We start from the raw sequence: 20,000 nt of genomic DNA on the forward strand, positions 1-20,000 counted from the left end.
TAGACACTGTGTTAACAACCCTCCAGACGAGCTTCAATGCCATACAACTCTCCTTCCGTGGCCTCCAACTGCTCTTAAATACAAATAAAACTAAATGCATGCTCTTCAACCGATCGCTGCCTGCACCTGCCCGCCCGTCCAGCATCACTACTCTGGACGGTTCTGACTTAGAATATGTGGACAACTACAAATACCTAGGTGTCTGGTTAGACTGTAAACTCACCTTCCAGACTCACATCAAACATCTCCAATCCAAAGTTAAATCTAGAATTGGCTTCCTATTTCGCAACAAAGCATCCTTCACTCATGCTGCCAAACATACCCTCGTAAAACTGACCATCCTACCGATCCTCAACTTCGCCGATGTCATTGACAAAATAGCCTCCAATACCCTACTCAATAAATTGGATGCAGTCTATCACAGTGCCATCCGTTTTGTCACCAAAGCCCCATATACTACCCACCACTGCGACCTGTATGCTCTCGTTGGTCATCTACAGGTCATCTACAAGAGCCTGCTAGGTAAAGTCCCCCCTTATCTCAGCTCGCTGGTCACCATAGCAGCACCCACCTGTAGCACGTGCTCCAGCAGGTATATCTCTCTGGTCACCCCCAAAACCAATTCTTCCTTTGGCCGCCTCTCCTTCCAGTTCTCTGCTGCCAGTGACTGAAACAAACGACAAAAATATCTGAAACTGGAAACACTTATCTCCCTCACTAGCTTTAAGCACCAGCTGTCAGAGCAGCTCACAGATTACTGCACCTGTACATAGCCCATCTATAATTTAGCCCAAACAACTACCTCTTCCCCTACTGTATTTATTTATTTATTTATTTGGCTTCTTTGCACTCCATTATTTTTATTTCTACTTTGCACATTCTTCCACTGCATATCTACCATTCCATTGTTTTACTTGCTGTATTGTATTTACTTTGCCACCATGGCCTTTTTTTTGCCTTTACCTCCCTTTTCTCACCTCATTTGCTCACATCGTATATAGACTTGTTTATACTGTATTATTGACTGTATGTTTGTTTTACTCCATGTGTAACTCTGTGTCGTTGTATGTGTCGTACTGCTTTGCTTTATCTTGGCCAGGTCGCAATTGTAAATGAGAACTTTTTCTCAACTTGCCTATCTGGTTAAATAAAGGTGAAATAAAATAAATGCAATAAATATATTTACCATATCATATAGAGACAGAAACATAAACATTTTACCTTAACATAAGTAGACATAATTGCTAATGATTAAATCCTTCCAATAGAAAAAAACAAACAATTTAGTTACGAATTGAACTTTAATTAAATTAGTTGACTCTTCACATGGGATCATTTCACTGAACAACAAAATAAAGGGAATATTGAATGATCCTGAATGATCCATCGCATCTCCCAAAAACGTTTTCAATATACATCTGTAAAATGATAGTCTAGAAACTAGAGCTTTGGTTGTCTTTCTCTCAGGCTTCCATGTCTTCTCCCTAGACCTCCTCAATGTCCACCTCTTGAACATTAGACTCTGAGGCCTCATCTTCACTGTCACTTTCCAACCTTTTGAGGATGGCTCATTGTCAGGGTCAAAAAGCCTCAAATTTGCCCGGATGGTCACCAATTTTTCAACCCCTTTATTGGTCAGCCTGTTGCATGCTTTGGTGTGTGTGTTCCCAAACAAGGACCAGTTGCGCTCTGAGGCGGCTGATGTTGTTGGGATTTGGAGGATGATGGAGGCAACAAGGGAAGGAGCCTTAGATCCACAAAGTCCCTTCCACCAGGTGGCTGATGAGATATGCACGACTGTCATATTGCATCTCCATCCCAAAGCCCTTGCTTGGAAGTGTATTTCGCCAGACTGCCAAGAACCTTGCCCTCATCCAGGCCAAGGTGGTGAGACATGGTAGTGATGACACCATAGGCCTTGTTGATCTCTGCACCAGACAGGATGCTCTTGCCAGCATATTTGGAGTCCAACATGTACGCTGAGGTGTGATTGGGCTTCAGTCAGAAGTCTTCACGCTTTTTGATGTATTTCAGAACTGCAGTTTCCTCTGCATAGAGCAACAGTGAAGTGGGCAGGGCAGTACGGATTTCTTCTCTTATATCTACATGCAGAGTCTGAACATCAGACAGGATGGCATTGTCTCCCTCAATCCGTGCAATGGCTAATGCTATAGGTTTCTGGAGTTCCAGGCTGCTTATCACTCTCTCCCAAAATACATCATCCAGGAGAATCCTCTTGATGGGGCTGTCCATATCGGCAGACAGTGATATGGCCATTTCTTGGAGAGACTCCTTCCTCTCCAGGAGACTGTCAAACATGATTACAACACCACGCCAACGGGTGTTGCTGGGCAGCTTCAATGTGGTGCTCTTATTCTTCTCACTTTGCTTGGTGAGGTAAATTGCTGCTATAACTTGAAGACCATTCACATACCTGTATCCATTGTTTTCAGTGCCATGATGTCCTTGAGGTGCAGATTCAATGCATTAGCAGCACAGCCAATGGGTGTGACGTGAGGGTAGGACTCCTCCACTTCAGACCAAGCAGCCTTCATGTTCACAGAATGTATGCACACATGACTGTAAGTCGCTTTGGATAAAAGCGTCTGCTAAATGGCATATATATATATATATATATCTGTCACCAGTGCAAATACCTTCTGTGGTCCAAATCATTGATGACTGCCTTCAGCTCATCTGCAATGTAGAGACCGGTGTGTCTGTTGTCCCTTGTATCTGTGCTCTTGTAGAATACTGGTTGAGGGGTGGAGATAATGTAGTTAATTATTCTCTGACTACGCTCCTCCATTGAGTCAATAAAAAACTTCTGATTCCAAGAGGACCATGAGCTTTTGCTATCGATAAGGTGTCTGATTCATAATTTTCACCTCGAATAGAAGTAGAGGGACTTTTGTCAGAGGTTGCTTGTTGTGAGCGCTAAGGGAACTTTATGCACTTGGCCAGATGATTCTGCATCTTTGTTGCATTCTTCACATATGATTTGGAACAGTATTTGCAAATGTACACAGATGTTCTCCGTCTACATTAGCTGCAGTGAAATGTCTCTACACATCAGATAGTGCCCGTGGCATTTTCCTGTAAAGATTAGAAATAAATAGTTTAAAAAACACAAATACAATTCCATGTACATATAAATAGTTAAGCAGTTTGATTAAACAACTCCTTTGTAAGATACATGTTTTAAAATGAAACGTGCATGGAAACAGGTGAATTAACACTCCTCAGTTAAAACCCACATGGTAGCAAAAACGAACTACCAGAAATTGTTAATATGTTAGAAATGATTTAAACACACTTTGCTGTAGGCTATTATTTACTAGCTAACAAAAAATCTGTATGTCATTTGAAATATATTCACCCCACCCAGTACTGTAATCAAAACTTACCAGAAAGCATCTAGTCCCTGGCTCAGACAGTGTAGTAGTGTGGGCTCAATAGTATGTCATTAGTGTGCAAGATCTTGAGAATCAGCTGTACATGTGATGGAAGAATGCACTGTGGATACAGAGGGTTACAATTCCATTAAATTGGGGATAGTTTAACCAAAATATGCCACAAGACCTAGAATTGCCTTAATGTGTATCCCACAGAAAAGGTTAACTGTCAGCTAACTTTTTTGATTAATTTAATTAAGAAAAATTCCACAAATTCCCGGGGCTTAATTTCCCATGGAAAATGTACCGTAAAGTTTCCTACCCTTTGCTAGGAACAATCCACATTTCCACTGTGTTAACAGTTGACTCAGACGGTCCGTCACTTTGTGAGCCTTGTTCCAATGGGATGGTCAAAGGGCTGAGGTTGTGAGAACTGTCCTTCTGTAGCTCAGTTGGTAGAGCATGGCGCTTGTAACGCCAGGGTAGTGGGTTCGATCCCCGGGACCACCCATACGTAGAATGTATGCACACATGAATGTAAGTCGCTTTGGATAAAAGCGTCTGCTAAATGGCATATATTATATATTTAACTGGGAACGGGACGCTTTGTTTTCAAATAACTATTGTTTCTTCTCTTATTTGCTTCGACTCTGTGGCTTGCAGAACCACGAATCCCTTCATGTGTGACTATAAACCACATCATTTGTGGTAATGCTAATAAAAATAACCCTAGATTACTTTACATAGTCGTTATATCATGGTCACGGGTCATGTACAGTAAATACATGGGAATGAACTCAATCACACCTATAAAATTGTTTTAACTACATCTATCCTTATATAAATACATGGGCTTACTTACTTTTACTTACTTACTTTTTGAAAAGCGTATTTGATTATTTCCTGTCTGTTGCATTGTTGTATTCCCTGTCTGTCTGTCTGTCTGTCTGTCTGTCTGTCTGTCTGTCTGTCTGTCTGTCTGTCTGTCTGTCTGTCTGTCTGTCTGTCTGTCTGTCTGTCTGTCTGTCTGTCTGTCTGTCTGTCTGTCTGTCTGTCTGTCTCTCTCTCTCTCTCTCTCTCTCTCTCTCTGTGTGTGTGGAAATCTGGAAATCTACAAATTGTCATGGAGAGTGCTCTGTCATATCACTGCCAAACCCTGAGATGTATTTGCCATCTTCCCGAGCCTCGGTATGGCTAAAGCAGACTAATGTATCGGGTGAATAGGAGCGCAGCCGAGGCTGTTCTCTCCCCGCTCGCTCCGTCCAGACATGCCTGATCCCCAACATGCTGTTCTAGTCACAACAGCTGTCTGTTATTTAAACACTAACCTCCACATAAATGCATTACGAAGTCAGCTCATGTCGAAAAAGCCTTGAGTTGAAAGCGGACGGACTCCGTCTCCCCAACCCACACTTCTTTGAATGTCTAGAAAGCTGTTTTTTTTAAAGGCATTGGAGAAGGGATTACAAAACTATATTCATCTGGCTCTGCCACTATTCATCGCAGCGCCTCCTGTATAAATTCACTCTGTCGCTGCCGGGTTGGACATATTTAGGCCTGAGTCTCTCTGTGTTTTGGCGAACAGCAGTCGACCACGGAAACAGCTCGAACTGGCCACAGCCAATCGCTGAAGCCGGTGTTCCACTCATGCCTTGGCAGGTCTTTTACCTCAGAGACTTTTTTGGCTTGGCCCAAGTGAGTGATGCAAGCTCATTACATGGATCACTCATACATACAGCCACATACTGGGGCACTGACCAGGGGCTGTGGTAGGGGACACTTAACATGAAGTCAAAAGTCCTATGCTTTCGTAATCAAACGGATATCATATCATGGTCAAACTCAATTCCATGAAAAGCAGGAGTGTTTGTTGTTATTTCCTTTCAATATGTGTCCAATTAAGACCTAGACAACCAGGTGAGGGGAGTTCCTAACTTATCAATTAAGACCTAGACAACCAGGTGAGGGGAGTTCCTAACTCATCATTTAAGACCTAGACAACCAGGTGAGGGGAGTTCCTAACTCATCAATTAAGACCTAGACAACCAGGTGAGGGGAGTTCCTAACTCATCAATTAAGACCTAGACAACCAGGTGAGGGGAGTTCCTAACTCATCATTTAAGACCTAGACAACCAGGTGAGGGGAGTTCCTAACTCATCATTTAAGACCTAGACAACCAGGTGAGGGGAGTTCCTAACTCATCAATTAAGTTCCTAACTCATCATTTAAGGTGAGGGAGTTCCTAACTCATCATTTAAGACCTAGACAACCAGGTGAGGGGAGTTCCTAACTCATCAATTAAGACCTAGACAACCAGGTGAGGGGAGTTCCTAACTCATCAATTAAGACCTAGACAACCAGGTGAGGGGAGTTCCTAACTCATCAATTAAGACCTAGACAACCAGGTGAGGGGAGTTCCTAACTCATCAATTAAGACCTAGACAACCAGGTGAGGGGAGTTCCTAACTCATCAGTATGAGCTCATAACAAAAAGAAAAATTTATTATTATTATTATATTTTGCATTGTATTTGACATTATGTCCACTGACATAATCTTATGCTTTGTGTTACGGTGTTGATAGTGCTCGGTCACCTGTGGCAAAAGCATGCAGTCCCGGGTTATCCAGTGCATGCACAAGATCACCGGGCGCCACGGCAACGAGTGCTTCTCGTCGGAGAAGCCGGCGGCGTACCGGCCATGTCAGCAGCAGGCGTGCAACGAGAGGATCAACGTCAACACCATCACCTCGCCACGCCTGGGTGAGTATCATGCATCTTGTCATCACGGTCACCACCTCCCGAGTTCATGTTTAACAGGGTAGGGATCCATTCAAATTCAGTTCAGAAATGTTAGTCAGAAAATGAATTGGACAATTGCCCTTTTATTTTCAGAGTCTGGGTTTTATCAACACAGTTTATTGTTAAAGTTAAAATAGATTGAATATCAAAGAAGGCCAGAACTCACTTGATGCTTGCATGGGTTTAAGACACGCTGAGAAAAGACAAGAGCTGAGCTCTATATTCAGAGAGAATGTAATATATTTTTTTAGCATTGTAGATAAAAAATTGTCTTCACCAACCACTGGAGGACCTTACTGGTTGTGGACAGGGAAATTATTGTACCAGGCTGTGATGCAACCAACCAGGACACTCTCAATGGTGCAGGGGTAGTATTTGGAGAGGACCCGGGGCGGCATGCTGAATTTCTTCAGCCGACTTAGAGAAGTAGAGACGCTGTTGAGCCCTCTTGACGAGTGGTGGTGTTGTTGGTCCATGTTAAGTCTTCTGTGATGTGGATTGATCCTGATAATAATTAATATATAGATTAATATAATAACCTAATAATAATGAAGTCCTGTTGTTTCTACTACTTACAATAACTGTTCCCCAGACGCAGCTTGTATCACCATTCCAGCTCCCTTACCTATCATAGCTTCCCAAGTTCATCGAAGGTTCCCAAGGGTTGTTCTGTCTCATTATTTGAGTATGGTACGAATCCATTAGATACATCATCTGTCTCACGCACAACGGGCTCTCTGACAGACATCGCGCTGTGTAGGGTTTCCAAAAAAGTATCCTCAAAGTATCTCGAGCTCATTCCGGAGTCAGTTCAAAACCCATTAATTGGCGAGCGTTGATGTGGAAAGTTTGGCCCACCACTTCCCCGGCAATCTAAATGTGCCATGTTTTGATGACTTCATTAAAAATATTATGTGCGGCCTCAAGCTGTGGGATTATGCTCTGTTGTATAATACCGCCTATTCACGAGCATGCCAGACACACCACTCAACGACCTCCGTTGACCCCAGACACATTTTTTTTTTTTTTAATGTATTTTTAAAGCCTGCAGTGAATTTCACAGTTTACACGTTCCACCAACTCTTCTGCCCACTCGTCCCTGTGTGTGTCCCTATGGGCCCTGGTCAAAAGTAGTGAACTAAATAGGGAATAGGGCCCTGGTCAAAAGTAGTGCACTACATAGGGAATAGGGTGCCATTTGGGATGCAATCACTGTGTTTAGGGGCTGGATGGTACCAGATGACGACGTTCGAAAATGTTAAGCCTTCTGGGAAGAGTGCGCATAGTTTATCTTAAATTGCAGCTGGGGAAGAGTTACTGAAGCTGGGGCTGAGGCTGATTCTGCTGAGGTTGATTCTGGGGCTGATTCTGCTGAGGTTGATTCTGGGGCTGATTCTGCTGAGGTTGATTCTGGGGCTGAAGGGCTGAGGTTGATTCTGGGGCTGTGGCTGATTCTGCTGAGGTTGATTCTGGGGCTGAGGTTGATTCTGCTGAGGTTGATACTGGGGCTGAGGCTGATTCTGAGGCTGGGGCTGATTCTGCTGAGGTTGATTCTGGGGCTGAGGCTGATTCTGGGGCTGAGGTTGATTCTGCTGAGGCTGATTCTGGGGCTGAGGTTGATTCTGGGGCTGGGGCTGATTCTGGGGCTGAGGCTGATTCTGGGGCTGAGGTTGATTCTGGGGCTGAGGCTGATTCTGCTGAGGTTGATTCTGGGGCTGAGGTTGATTCTGGGGCTGAGGTTGATTCTGGGGCTGAGGCTGATTCTGCTGAGGTTGATTCTGGGGCTGAGGTTGATTCTGGGGCTGAGGTTGATTCTGCTGAGGCTGATTCTGGGGCTGAGGCTGATTCTGCTGAGGTTGATTCTGGGGCTGAGGTTGATTCTGGGGCTGAGGCTGATTCTGCTGAGGTTGATTCTGGGGCTGAGGCTGCTGAGGTTGATTCTGGGGCTGAGGCTGCTGAGGTTGATTCTGGTGCTGAGGCTGCTGAGGTTGATTCTGGGGCTGAGGCTGATTGTGCTGAGGTTGATTCTGAGGTTGAGAATGAAGCTGCTGAGGTTCAGACTGGGGCTGAGGCTGATTCTGCTGAGGTTGAGAATGAGGCTGCTGAGGTTCAGACTGGGGCTGAGGCTGATTCTGCTGAGGTTGAGAATGAGGCTGCCGAGGTTGAGCTGGGGCTGGGGTTGCTGAGATTGAGACTGGGGCTGCTGAGGTTGAGAAGGAGGTTGCTGAGATTGAGACTGGGGCTGCTGAGGTTGAGAAGGAGTTTGCTGAGATTGAGACTGGGGCTGCTGAGGTTGAGGTTGGGCTGAGGCCGGGCGGATATATGGCATGATGTTTATAATTAGTGTACGCCGGCTCACGTTCTCGTCCCGAGCAGAGATGCAGCTGGAGGGAGGGGTGTCTGTGGTACGCACCAGGGTAGCAGCTCTGCCCCCTCCCTCCTAAAACCTTTACAGCTGGTAATGCTAAGCTCCTCCAGGAATCTGGGAAGTATGAACGTTTGTGCCTCAAGCCTCTCGCATTCATTTGTTGTATTATTTTTTTCACTCCCATTCATTTTTTGACATATTTCCTGTTTATCCATTCTATTTAGAACAGACAGACGTCTGTTGGAGTACAATGCTCGATCAATTGAATCTGTATAATAGAGATACAATAGAGATCGAAGGGAAAAAAACAGACAATTGTCTGCTCAATAGTCTGTTCAATGTGAGATAAGGGCTACAAAGTATAAAATAAAACAAAAATACTATCAAAAAACATGCTTAGACAAAAGGCTAGCCCACAAGCCACACAGTTGTCATAGATATAGGACCAATACCACTGACATACATATTACCGTGCAGTCAATAGCAACTAATTCTATCACTGTTTTTGCATACAATCAGATAACGTCCCTCTGTTCCTACTCCCCGCCTACAAGCAGCAACTCAAGAGGGAACCATCAACACAGAATAGTGACATGCTGAACAGAGGAGGCAGACTCAATGCTGTTTTGAGAATAATGATAGGAATACAGTACCAGTCAAAAGTGTGGACACACCTACTCATTCAAGGGTTTTCTCTTTGTAGAATAATAGTGAAGACATCAAAACTATGAAATAACACATATGGAATCATGTAGTAACCATAAATATATTTTCAATTTGAGATTTTACATAGCCACTTTTTGCCTTGCTGACAGCTTTGCACACTCTTGGCATTCTCTCAACCAGCTTCATGAGGTAGTCACCTGGAATGCATTTCAATTAACAGATGTGCCTTGTTAAAAGTTCATTTGTGGAATTTCTTTCCTTCTTAATGCATTTGAGCCAATCAGTTGTGTTGAGACAAGGTAGGGGTGGTATATAGAAGATAGCCCTATTTTGTAAAAGACCAAGTCCATATTATGGCAAGAACAGCTCGAATAAGCAAAGAGAAATGACAGTCCATCATTTCATGAAGCATGGACTCTATGTTGTCGAAATCGTTCCACAGGGATGCTGGCCCATGTTAACTACAATGCTTCCCACAGTTGTCAAGTTGGATGGATGACCTTTGGGTGGTGGATCATTCTTGATACACACAGGAAACTATTGAGCGTGAAAAACCCAGCAGCGTTGCAGTTCTTAACACAAACCAGTGCACCTGGCACCTATTACCATACCCTGTTCAAAGGCACTTACATATTTTGTCTTGCCTATTCACCCTCTGAATGGCACACATACACAATCCATGTCTCAATTGTCTCAAGGCTTAAAAAATCCTTCATTAACCTGCCCTTCATCTACACTGATTGAAGTGGATTTAACAATTGACATCAATAAGGGATCAGACCCGCAATGCATGTGGCAAGGACTACAGACTATGACAGACTACAAAGGTAGACAATACCGAGTCATCCAGGAGGACTCTCGCTGTTCCGGATGACCAGGTGCTTTCGCTCTCCGAGGCTGACGTGAGGAAAAACTCTCAAAAGAGTGAATACTCACAAAGCCACCGGCCCAGATGGCATCCCTGGCCACGTCCTCAGAGTGTGTGTTGACCAGCTGGTGGGCGTCTTTTCAGACATCTTCAACCTATCCCTGTCCCGGGCTGTATACCCCACTTGCTTTCAAGGACACCATCATAGTCCCAGTGCCCAAGACTACAGACTTTGGTTAGTTTATAGTTTTTAGTTTACCTTTAAAAGAAGGTGACATGCTCAATTGACGATCGCCCCGGTAATCGGGAAGTTCTTCGAGAGGCTGGTCATGTTCTGTACAGCACCCTCTGCAACTCGATCTTGGACTTCCTGACGGGCCGACTACAGGCTGTGAGGATTGGCAACAATCTCTTAACACAGGGGCCACCCAGGGGTGTGTCCTCAGTCCTCTGCTGTACTCTCTGTTGGCTTTGCACGACAAACTCCATCATCACGTTTGCTGACGACACCACGGTTGTAGGCCTGATAACCAACCAAGACGAGTCAGCCAATGGGGAGGTGGTAAGTGAACTGGCATTGTGATGCCAGGACAATGACCTCTCCCTCAACGTCAGAAAAACAAAGGAGTTTGTTGACTTCAGGAAGCAGAAGTGGGGGGGATCCATAGGACTGCAGTAGAGAGAGTCAGCAGTTTTAAGTTCCACGGCGTCCACATCACAGAGAACTTAACATGGACCAACAACACCACCACCACTCGTCAAGAGGGCTCAACAGCGTCTCTACTTCTCTAAGTCGGCTGAAGAAATTCAGCATGCCGCCCCGGGTCCTCTCCAAATACTACCCCTGCACCATTGAGAGTGTCCTGACCGGTTGCATCACAGCCTGGTACAATAATTTCTCTGTCCACGACCAGTAAGGTCCTCCAGTGGTTGGTGAAGACAATTTTTTTTAATCTACAATGCTAAAAAAAAAAAACATTCTACTGAGTAATTTACTTTGTTTATATTCTTATTTTAAATAAAACAAATAAAAAATATGGTATTACTATTGTTTCTTATTGTTGTTGCATTGTCCAGAAGGAACCTGCAAGTAAGCATTTCATTGAACGGTGTATGCCATGTGTATACTATGTGTGTACTATGTGTATACTATGTGTATGCCATGTGTATACTATTAGTATACTATGTGTATACTATGTGTATGCCATGTGTAATGTGTATACTATGTGTATACTATGTGTGTACTATGTGTGTACTATACCAGTACCACTAATAAAAACACTGTTACACCTCTACTACTGTGTATCAATATCAATGGGCTCAGCCGCACAGCGGCAAACTAGACTTAGCAGTTGAATTTCCCATGAAGACAAAAAGATGACTCAGACTTTTCCCATGAAGCCAAAAGGATGACTCAGATGTCAGGAGGCAGAAGAATGAAGAGGTGTGAGTTGTTTTACTGTCTGTCGCCATGGCGTTCCCACTAATCCCACCCCAGCCACGGGTGTTGTGTTCCGTTGTGTTTGCCTTGGTGGAGACTTTACGCCATCTCAAAAACAGCAGAATGCCATCAAGAGAAGGGTTACGTCTCAAATGACACCCTATTCCCTATGTAGTGCACTACTTTTGACCAGGGCCCATAGGGGTCTGGTCAAAAGTAGTGCACTAGGGAATAGGGTGCCATTTGAGACGTATCCAAGAAGTGGCAGCCCTCTTTTTTGCTGCCTCTGGAACGTTCCGAGGTAAATAGAAAGACCGTGGCAGTCCCAAACAGCACCCTATTCCCTATTTAGTGCACTACCCCATGAGCCCTGGTCAAAAGTAGTGCACTACCCCATGAGCCCTGGTCAAAAGTAGTGCACTACATAGGGGATAGAATGCCATTTGGGAAGCAACTCGTGTTGGTGGTCCCATCGCAACGTCTCATTGGCAAAGAGGGATGTTTACAACTCCTGGCTTCATTACCAAGGCCTGTTCACTTCAAGAAAATATGTCAACACAGTGTCTATGCCCCCGAGATCTGAGTTTATTCAGAATGCTGCCGATGCAAATGGAATGCGATGGAACGGTCATAATGTAATGTTTTGTTGATAAGGTGACAGAGTAGTGTGTGTTGCAGAGTGCCGACTCCCCTACCCAGTACAGCAGCCCCGAAACACAAATGAAACAAGGTTAACCTCGTGACCTTGCGTCCTCTTGAGAACTCTGCTAAAGGGGTGTTAGTGTTAATGGACTGAGTCTTTGAGGACAGATTTTACTGAGGCGAGAGAGAGAGCTAGAGAGAGAGAGAGCTAGAGAGAGAGAGAGAGAGAGAGAGAGAGAGAGAAGAGAGTATAAGTCAGACCTATGATGAAATAGACTATTTGGAAGCTTTTGGACAATATAGGACTGCTTGAGTCTGTGGGAATGTGCAATAATCAGCAATAATCTGCTTCTGCAATCATCATTTAGTCATTGTGTGTTTTAGGTGTGGCTAATCATTTTCTACTATAATACCCATTATTTTTGACAGCCCTTAAATTACAATGTGGCAACTGGCCTTTCAATGTAATCTCTGTTTTACATGATATATTTGTATTTTTATTTAATCTCCAATGAATGCAAAGTTGAATCAGTACAAAGAAAAGTACATGTGAAATGTGTAAAATACTGCCACCTATTGGTGATGTACAGAAATAACATTAGATAAAAAGCCATGTTCATCTGTTATTCAGTGTTACAGTACATGGATGTTTCCTAATCCTGGTCCTCTGCACTAACACACCCAGTTCAACCAATCACAGGCTTGATGATGAGTTGAATCAAGTGGGTTACTGCTAGGCTGGAACAAAAATGTTCACCCTTTTGGATCCCCAGGACCAGGATTAGGAAACTGTGCACTTTGTCAAACTGAATCTCTCCTTTCATCCTCTGTAGCTGCCCTGACGTTCAAGTGTTTACGGGACCAGTGGCCGGTTTACTGCAAAGTCATCCGCGAGAAGAACCTCTGCCAAGACATGCGCTGGTATCAACGCTGCTGTGAAACTTGCCGGGACTTTTACGCACAGAAGATGCAGCAGAGGAGTTGACCCTCCCCTCACCCCCTCGCCCCCTCCTTCCAGGGGCGAATTTAGGTGTCATATCCTATTTATGTATATCAAGTGCACTTATTCCAACACGTGGGATGGACAGAACACACCTGTTTCAACCTAACCAGCTGTAGATTATAAGCACTGTAAATGTGTGATTAGTTTGTTGTGTTATTGGTATTGAGTCCATACCATGTCATGTTATTGGTATTGTGTCGATACTATGCTCATGTTATTGGTATTGAGTCGATACTATGGTAATCTTATTGGTATTGAGTCGATACTATGTCATGTCATTGGTATTGAGTCGATACTATGGTCATGTCATTGGTATTGAGTCGATACTATGGTCATCTTATTGGTATTGAGTCGATACTATGTCATGTCATTGGTATTGAGTCGATACTATGGTCATGTTATTTAGGTTGAATCGATACTATGTCATGTTATTGGTATTGTGTCGATACTATGCTCATGTTATTGGTATTGAGTCGATACTATGGTAATCTTATTGGTATTGAGTCGATACTATGGTAATCTTATTGGTATTGAGTCGATATTATGCTCATGTTACTGGTATTGAGTCCATGCTATTGCCTTCTTTTTGGTATTGAGTCGATACTATGGGAATGTTATTGGTATTGAGTCAATACTGTGGTAATCTTATTGGTATTGATTCGATACTATAGTCATGTTATTGAGGTTGAAGCGATACTATATCATGTTATTGGTATTGAGTCCATATTATGTCATGTTATTGGTATTGAGTCGATACTATGGTCATGTTATTGAGGTTGAATCGATAATATGTCATGTTATTGGTTTTGAGTCGATACTATGGTCATGTTATTGGTATTGAGTCGATACTATGTCATGTTATTGGTATTGAGTCGATACTGTGGTAATCTTATTGGTATTGATTCGATACTATGGTCATGTTATTGAGGTTGAATCGATAATATGTCATGTTATTGGTTTTGAGTCGATACTATGGTAATCTTATTGGTATAGAGTCGATACTATGTCATGCTATTGGTATTGAGTCGATACTATGGTAATCTTATTGGTATAGAGTCGATACTATGTCATGCTATTGGTATTGAGTCGATACTATGGTCATCTTATTGGTATGGAGTCGATACTATGTCATGTTATTGGTATTGAGTCGATACTATGTCATGTTATTGGTATTGAGTCGATACTATGTCATGTTATTGGTATTGAGTCGATACTATGGTAATCTTATTGGTATTGAGTCGATACTATGTCATGTTATTGGTTTTGAGTCGATACTATGGTAATCTTATTGGTATTGAGTCGATACTATGTCATGTTATTGGTATTGAGTCGATACTATGTCATGTTATTGGTTTTGAGTCGATACTATGTCATGTTATTGGTTTTGAGTCGATACTATGGTCATGTTATTGGTATTGAGTCGATACTATGTCATGTTATTGGTATTGAGTCGGTCTAAGCACATCTCTTTTGAGGGTGTAATTGTTGACCAGCCTTCACCTGGGATCCGTTGAGCTGATATACTGTAGATCTACGTAAGGATCCAACTCTTTGGTGTTTTTGGAGAAGTTTTTGTTTTTAATAATGTTAATTCATGCTAATATTTTGTAAATGTCTTACCATTTTCCATACTGTATTTTTTTCTGATTTATCTTCATTAATATCACATTGAAAATCAGGCAAAATCCATCAAGGTATACCACTTGTAGTTTCCATTAATTTAGTTAACCCCGTATAATGTAACCAATGCAATAGTGCCAAAAGTGCAAACTACAAACTTCATTAAGCGTACCATCGGACCTAGGTCTACTGGTTTCCTATCCGTTTCTTCCCCCCAAAAAACAGAATGTCCCGCACACTGTTTATGCTCCCAGGTACCACTGTTTATCGGACAACATTTCCATCTGTAAGGATCTTCATCAGGTCAAAACAACCAGACAAAACGACCAGACAAAACGACCAGACAAAACAACCAGACAAAACAACCAGACAAAACAACCAGACAAAACAACCAGTCAAAACAACCAGACAAAACAACCAGTCAAAACAACCAGACAAAACAACCAGAGAAAACAACCAGACAAAACGACCAGACAAAACAACCAGTCAAAACAACCAGACAAAACAACCAGTCAAAACAACCAGACAAAACAACCAGTCAAAACAACCAGTCAAAACAACCAGACAAAACAACCAGACAAAACAACCAGACAAAGATCCTTGTGGATGGAACCGTTGTCTGACAAAAGGTGTTATTTGGGAGCATAATCCGTGTGTTGGACTTTCTGAGGTTTTTCTTCTCAAGTTGAATTCTTTAGCCCAGCACAAACATTTCTATCTATTTCAGCATTGGTGAACTTCATGCTATCTGCTTGGTATAGCCACTGCTGAGACTTTGGCTTCCAGCCGTGAGTAATTACAATGACGTTCTTGTCTTTCGTCAAGTTTAGCAAAAATGTGTTTAGAGACACAAATGGTACTGTATGTTTAATCTATCTCAAACAGAATTCACAATACTGTCCATTTAGAAGCTATACTGAAAGCATTACAGCTGCAAAGACTCTTACGTTTGATTGATATGATGTTTTAGGGTTTAGGACTTTCAGCTCTTCATTTGCTTTGTACATGTTTGGCTTAATGTCGAACACTGTAAGCAACAATGTGGCTTTGGAAGGATTTGGATAATTGATGATACTTCCAGTAACGACAGCAAATATATTCTTATTATTAACGTGCTGTTTATGTGGTGCTAATTAGTGTACTTGAGTGAACTTTTGGGGATCTAAGCTTAAACATAAAGTGTTGCCAAATAGCCGAGTCTTGCTTAAAGTTGGAGAAAATACCTTATTGTAACATTTACTGAATTAATCTATGTCTATGCATAACAATAGTGCTGGCCTTAGGATCTGATGGGACTGAAACAATTGTGTGGAAAGCTTGAGGACACAAATCTTTTCCGTCAAATGTAACATTGACATCAGGGGTGTGTTCAGTACGTCACATAGCGGTCTTCAATGTTTAATTCAACGGAAATGGTACTGTACTGAACGACCAGTTGAGGAACGGTGTATGGTGTGTGTGCTGCCTAAACCAGATCTTTACCATGATAAGGCCAGGCCTTGCTCGACATTGCGGTGTCAGGTTTGTCCTGCGTCTTGTGAGATTGTATGGTGTGTGGTGTGCTGCACGAGTTTTGCGATTTAAAATGGTCACACACATATTTTGATAGGCTCACACGTATATTGATCAGTTCACACCCATATTGATCAGGCCACACCCATATCGATCAGACCACACCCATATTGATCAGGCCACACCCATATTGATCAGGCCACACCCATATTGATCAGGCCACACCCATATTGATCAGGCCACACCCATATTGATCAGGCCACACCCACCAAACGGGAGCAAACATACCTGAAAGGCTGTTACGGGAACGCTGTGCATCCCTTGGGGGGAAATGTAGTTCAGTAGCAAACGTTGAATCGAACTGAATGCATCCCAGTTACGCGCACGGATCTCTCCAAGTTAGGATTTGGATCTAAGTGTCTTCAGGAGGGTTTCTAAAGGGAAATTATCCTCCATTTTAAATCACATGATCTGTATCGATATTTCAAAATGTGTTTCAAAATCACTAAAGGGACATTATTTAGTCATATAGTAAACTAGCATCCATATTTCCGTCAAATAGTTAGTACAGTATGGCCGACCTTGGTTGTGTACACCAGGATGAGCCCACGGCTGTCTTGTATGTTAAAGTCAATGTTAGAACGACAACATCTGAACAGCAAGCTGCTTCACTAGAACAATCTGCTGTACATCCTATTCACACAACGATGACCGTTTCTAGTGTATCACTCCACGGCCCTCTACTTGAATAGAGATAATGTAGAACTAGGAAACACTGTACATGTTTCTAGTGTATCACCCCACGGCCCTCTACTTGAATAGAGATAATGTAGAACTAGGAAACACTGTACATGTTTCTAGTGTATCACCCCACGGCCCTCTACTTGAATAGAGATAATGTAGAACTAGGAAACACTGTACATGTTTCTAGTGTATCACCCCACGGCCCTCTACTTGAATAGAGATAATGTAGAACTAGGAAACACTGTACATGTTTACACTGAAGTACTGCTGCACTGGTATATGGGTTGGCTCCGGGGTGAAGTATCCCCTAGGTACTGTTCCTAGCATCTAGGGGCAACTTCACCCTACTCTGGTTCCCATGAGCCCTCAGTCTAGGCGTCACATGGTGCAAAAAAATACTGCTTGGTTTACACCTTCTGTCATTGGCTGAAAACAAGTTGAAGTTGAGTGTCGTTGAATTGAATTAAAATTTACATTTTATAGCACTGTTAAGGCCGTGTAATTTTTTAATGGCTTCCTTCATACCTGTGTGTCGCGTTGTCTCGTAATGTCTTGTGGTTGTGTAGGAGAAAAAACTGCCTGCATATCATGTTCCTGAGAAAATAATAAAATAGATTCTCCATCATTTGTTTGTTCCTATGGTTTTCATGTCACATTGTATTCCTTGGATTTTGCTTGAAGGCTAAAAGTTGTCCTCAAAACAACTATATAACTAAATACAAATTGTAAGCCTCATGCTTCACCAACTGAGCCATTGCGGGCCACTGATTGTTGCTCCTAGATCAGGCCTGTCAATGAACACAATGAACTATACAGATTCCTGACTTCTTTTTAATGTGTCTCAAATTCAGGCCCATTTATACAAGGTTACAGTTTACCAGATACCACTTGGAATTTTGGTCCCGGTCTGGTTGCCTAAACCAGATAATTACCATGATAAAGCCAGACCTTGTTCGACATTGAGGTGCAAGATTTGTCCAGCGGTCGCCTGCTATCAGGGATATAAACTATCGCACAAACCTTTAATTTATTCTGAGTCTGCTTCAAATGGTGAAACTTTGTGTCATTATGGTGGCCTGGGGGTAGATTTATGACAGTCATAAATACCTCTCCCCCCTTTTTTCCTCTCTCTACCCTACTGATGTGACATTTGAAAATACCTTGGTTAACATAGAGATTCTGGGAACATCAGAAGGTGGGGGGGAATGAACCATATTTTGGTAGTCCGACCAGTTGAACATATGGGGTGGTACTTAATGAATATGATATCAGTTCGGTTGTCATCTGAGACATTCTCATCAATGATAGGATGACAAACTCTACATGTGAAAGTCTACACATTAGAGTTGGAATTGTTGGGCAATTTAAATGTTTGAATATAACATTATTGGTGAAAAGATTAAATGTAATTTTATCTTCCAAATCAGAGATTTGGGTTTTCATAAGGTTAGGGTTCTGCTCAATCAGTGGCCCGCCCCTGTGAAGAGACATGGGTTATAAAACTATGAAAACACACCCTTCTCCCTCCACTATATAAAGCCTTGAGGAAAATGTAACCTCCTGTTCCGAGGATATGAGGACGACGGTCCATATGTTAACAGGACTAACATGTCAGCTGTTCCGGGTACATTAGGATGACGATCCGATGTCAGAATGGTTCAGATAGTAGGGCCTCCCGGTTGGAGCAGTGGTCTAGGGCACTGCATCGCAGCGCTAGCTGTGCCACCAGAGACTCTGGGTTCTCGCCCAGGCTCTGTCGCAGCTGGCCGCGACCGGGAGGTCCGTGGGGCAACGCACAATTGGCCTAGCGTCGTCCGGGTTAGGGAGGGCTTGGCCAACCTCAGCGTGAGCTTTGGTTGCGAATGGTATGAACTTTGAACTCTTATTCACTACAGAAGTGATACCTCCTAGCCGTTGAGTTAGCAACAACAGCTAAAAAAGTGGGCTAGGAAAGGACAGATAGAGTTTCCCATCTACCACCCAATGTCGACACTACAACGTTTACCGTTCACCACCAGAAACACTCTTCAAAGGACAAAGGTCTCTGTTGGGCAACACGACCATCCATCCTATCGAAGCGCAGCTCAGAGTAAATATTTATTGCATTTTCCTTTTCCAAATAGGCGGTAATTTAGAATGCATAAGATACTGTATTTACGATAGAGATCCTGCCTACGGCCCGATAGACACATCGCTTCTCTCTTTGTCTTCCCGCTCTTTCACTCAAACCCAACCCCCTTTTCTTTGTTTAACCAGCTGTCATATCTGTTCCGTCCGCTAGGGACGTTTTCTTTTATGACATAATTTGTAATCAGGGTATGATTCATTCTGTGTATATGTATTTCTGTGTGATTAGTTTGGTATTTAGTAAATAAATAATTAAACCCAATTTTGTATTGCTGATTCAACTTGTTAGTCAGTGTTCGTGAAGAAGAATTTACAACTTTCAGATGAGACTGAAATAAGGTGACGATTAATATTGACTGCTAATGATGTGAAATATGACTAGGTCTTTAAAAGTTTATTCGGAAGATAACTGCTCTATAAATATTATTTCGTGGTGCCCCGACTTTCTAGTTCATTACATTTACATGATTCGCTCAATCAGGTAATATTAATTACGGAGAAAGGATTTTATAGAATAGCATGTCATATCACTTAATTTGGCATAGCCAAAGACATGACACTTTGTATCACTGGAACATATCAATAACCGAGATATAACTGCTGTGGATTTAATAAGACTAATACAGTTTATTACTTAAGGGAAAAAAGTCTTACATTGTACAAATATTGCATTGTATTGCATAGCCTATGATACTTATAGCAATTTCCCAGTACTGTACTAGTTACAGCCTAATCAAGGGCTTGATACATGTTGATCAGTTCGATCAGTGAATCAGCTGTGCTCCTGTTGGAATAGATCAACTAAATGTAGAG

At 42.5% G+C, this 20,000-nt stretch overlaps 1 protein-coding gene across 1 annotated transcript in view; it reads left to right on the forward strand.

Moving 5' to 3' along the window:
- Positions 1–17,233, forward strand: part of LOC118375301 (A disintegrin and metalloproteinase with thrombospondin motifs 19-like) — a 144,179-nt gene extending 126,946 nt beyond the window's left edge. The window contains exons 22-23 of the mRNA XM_052525097.1: positions 5,980–6,157; positions 13,015–17,233. Of these exons, the coding sequence (XP_052381057.1) occupies positions 5,980–6,157; positions 13,015–13,166 (330 nt within the window). The 3' untranslated portion in view covers positions 13,167–17,233. The remainder of the gene's footprint in view (positions 1–5,979; positions 6,158–13,014) is intronic.
- Positions 17,234–20,000: the final 2,767 nt, after the last annotated feature.

The sequence above is a fragment of the Oncorhynchus keta genome, chromosome 9 (assembly GCF_023373465.1).
Source record: "Oncorhynchus keta strain PuntledgeMale-10-30-2019 chromosome 9, Oket_V2, whole genome shotgun sequence".
NCBI classification, from domain to species: domain Eukaryota; kingdom Metazoa; phylum Chordata; class Actinopteri; order Salmoniformes; family Salmonidae; genus Oncorhynchus; species Oncorhynchus keta.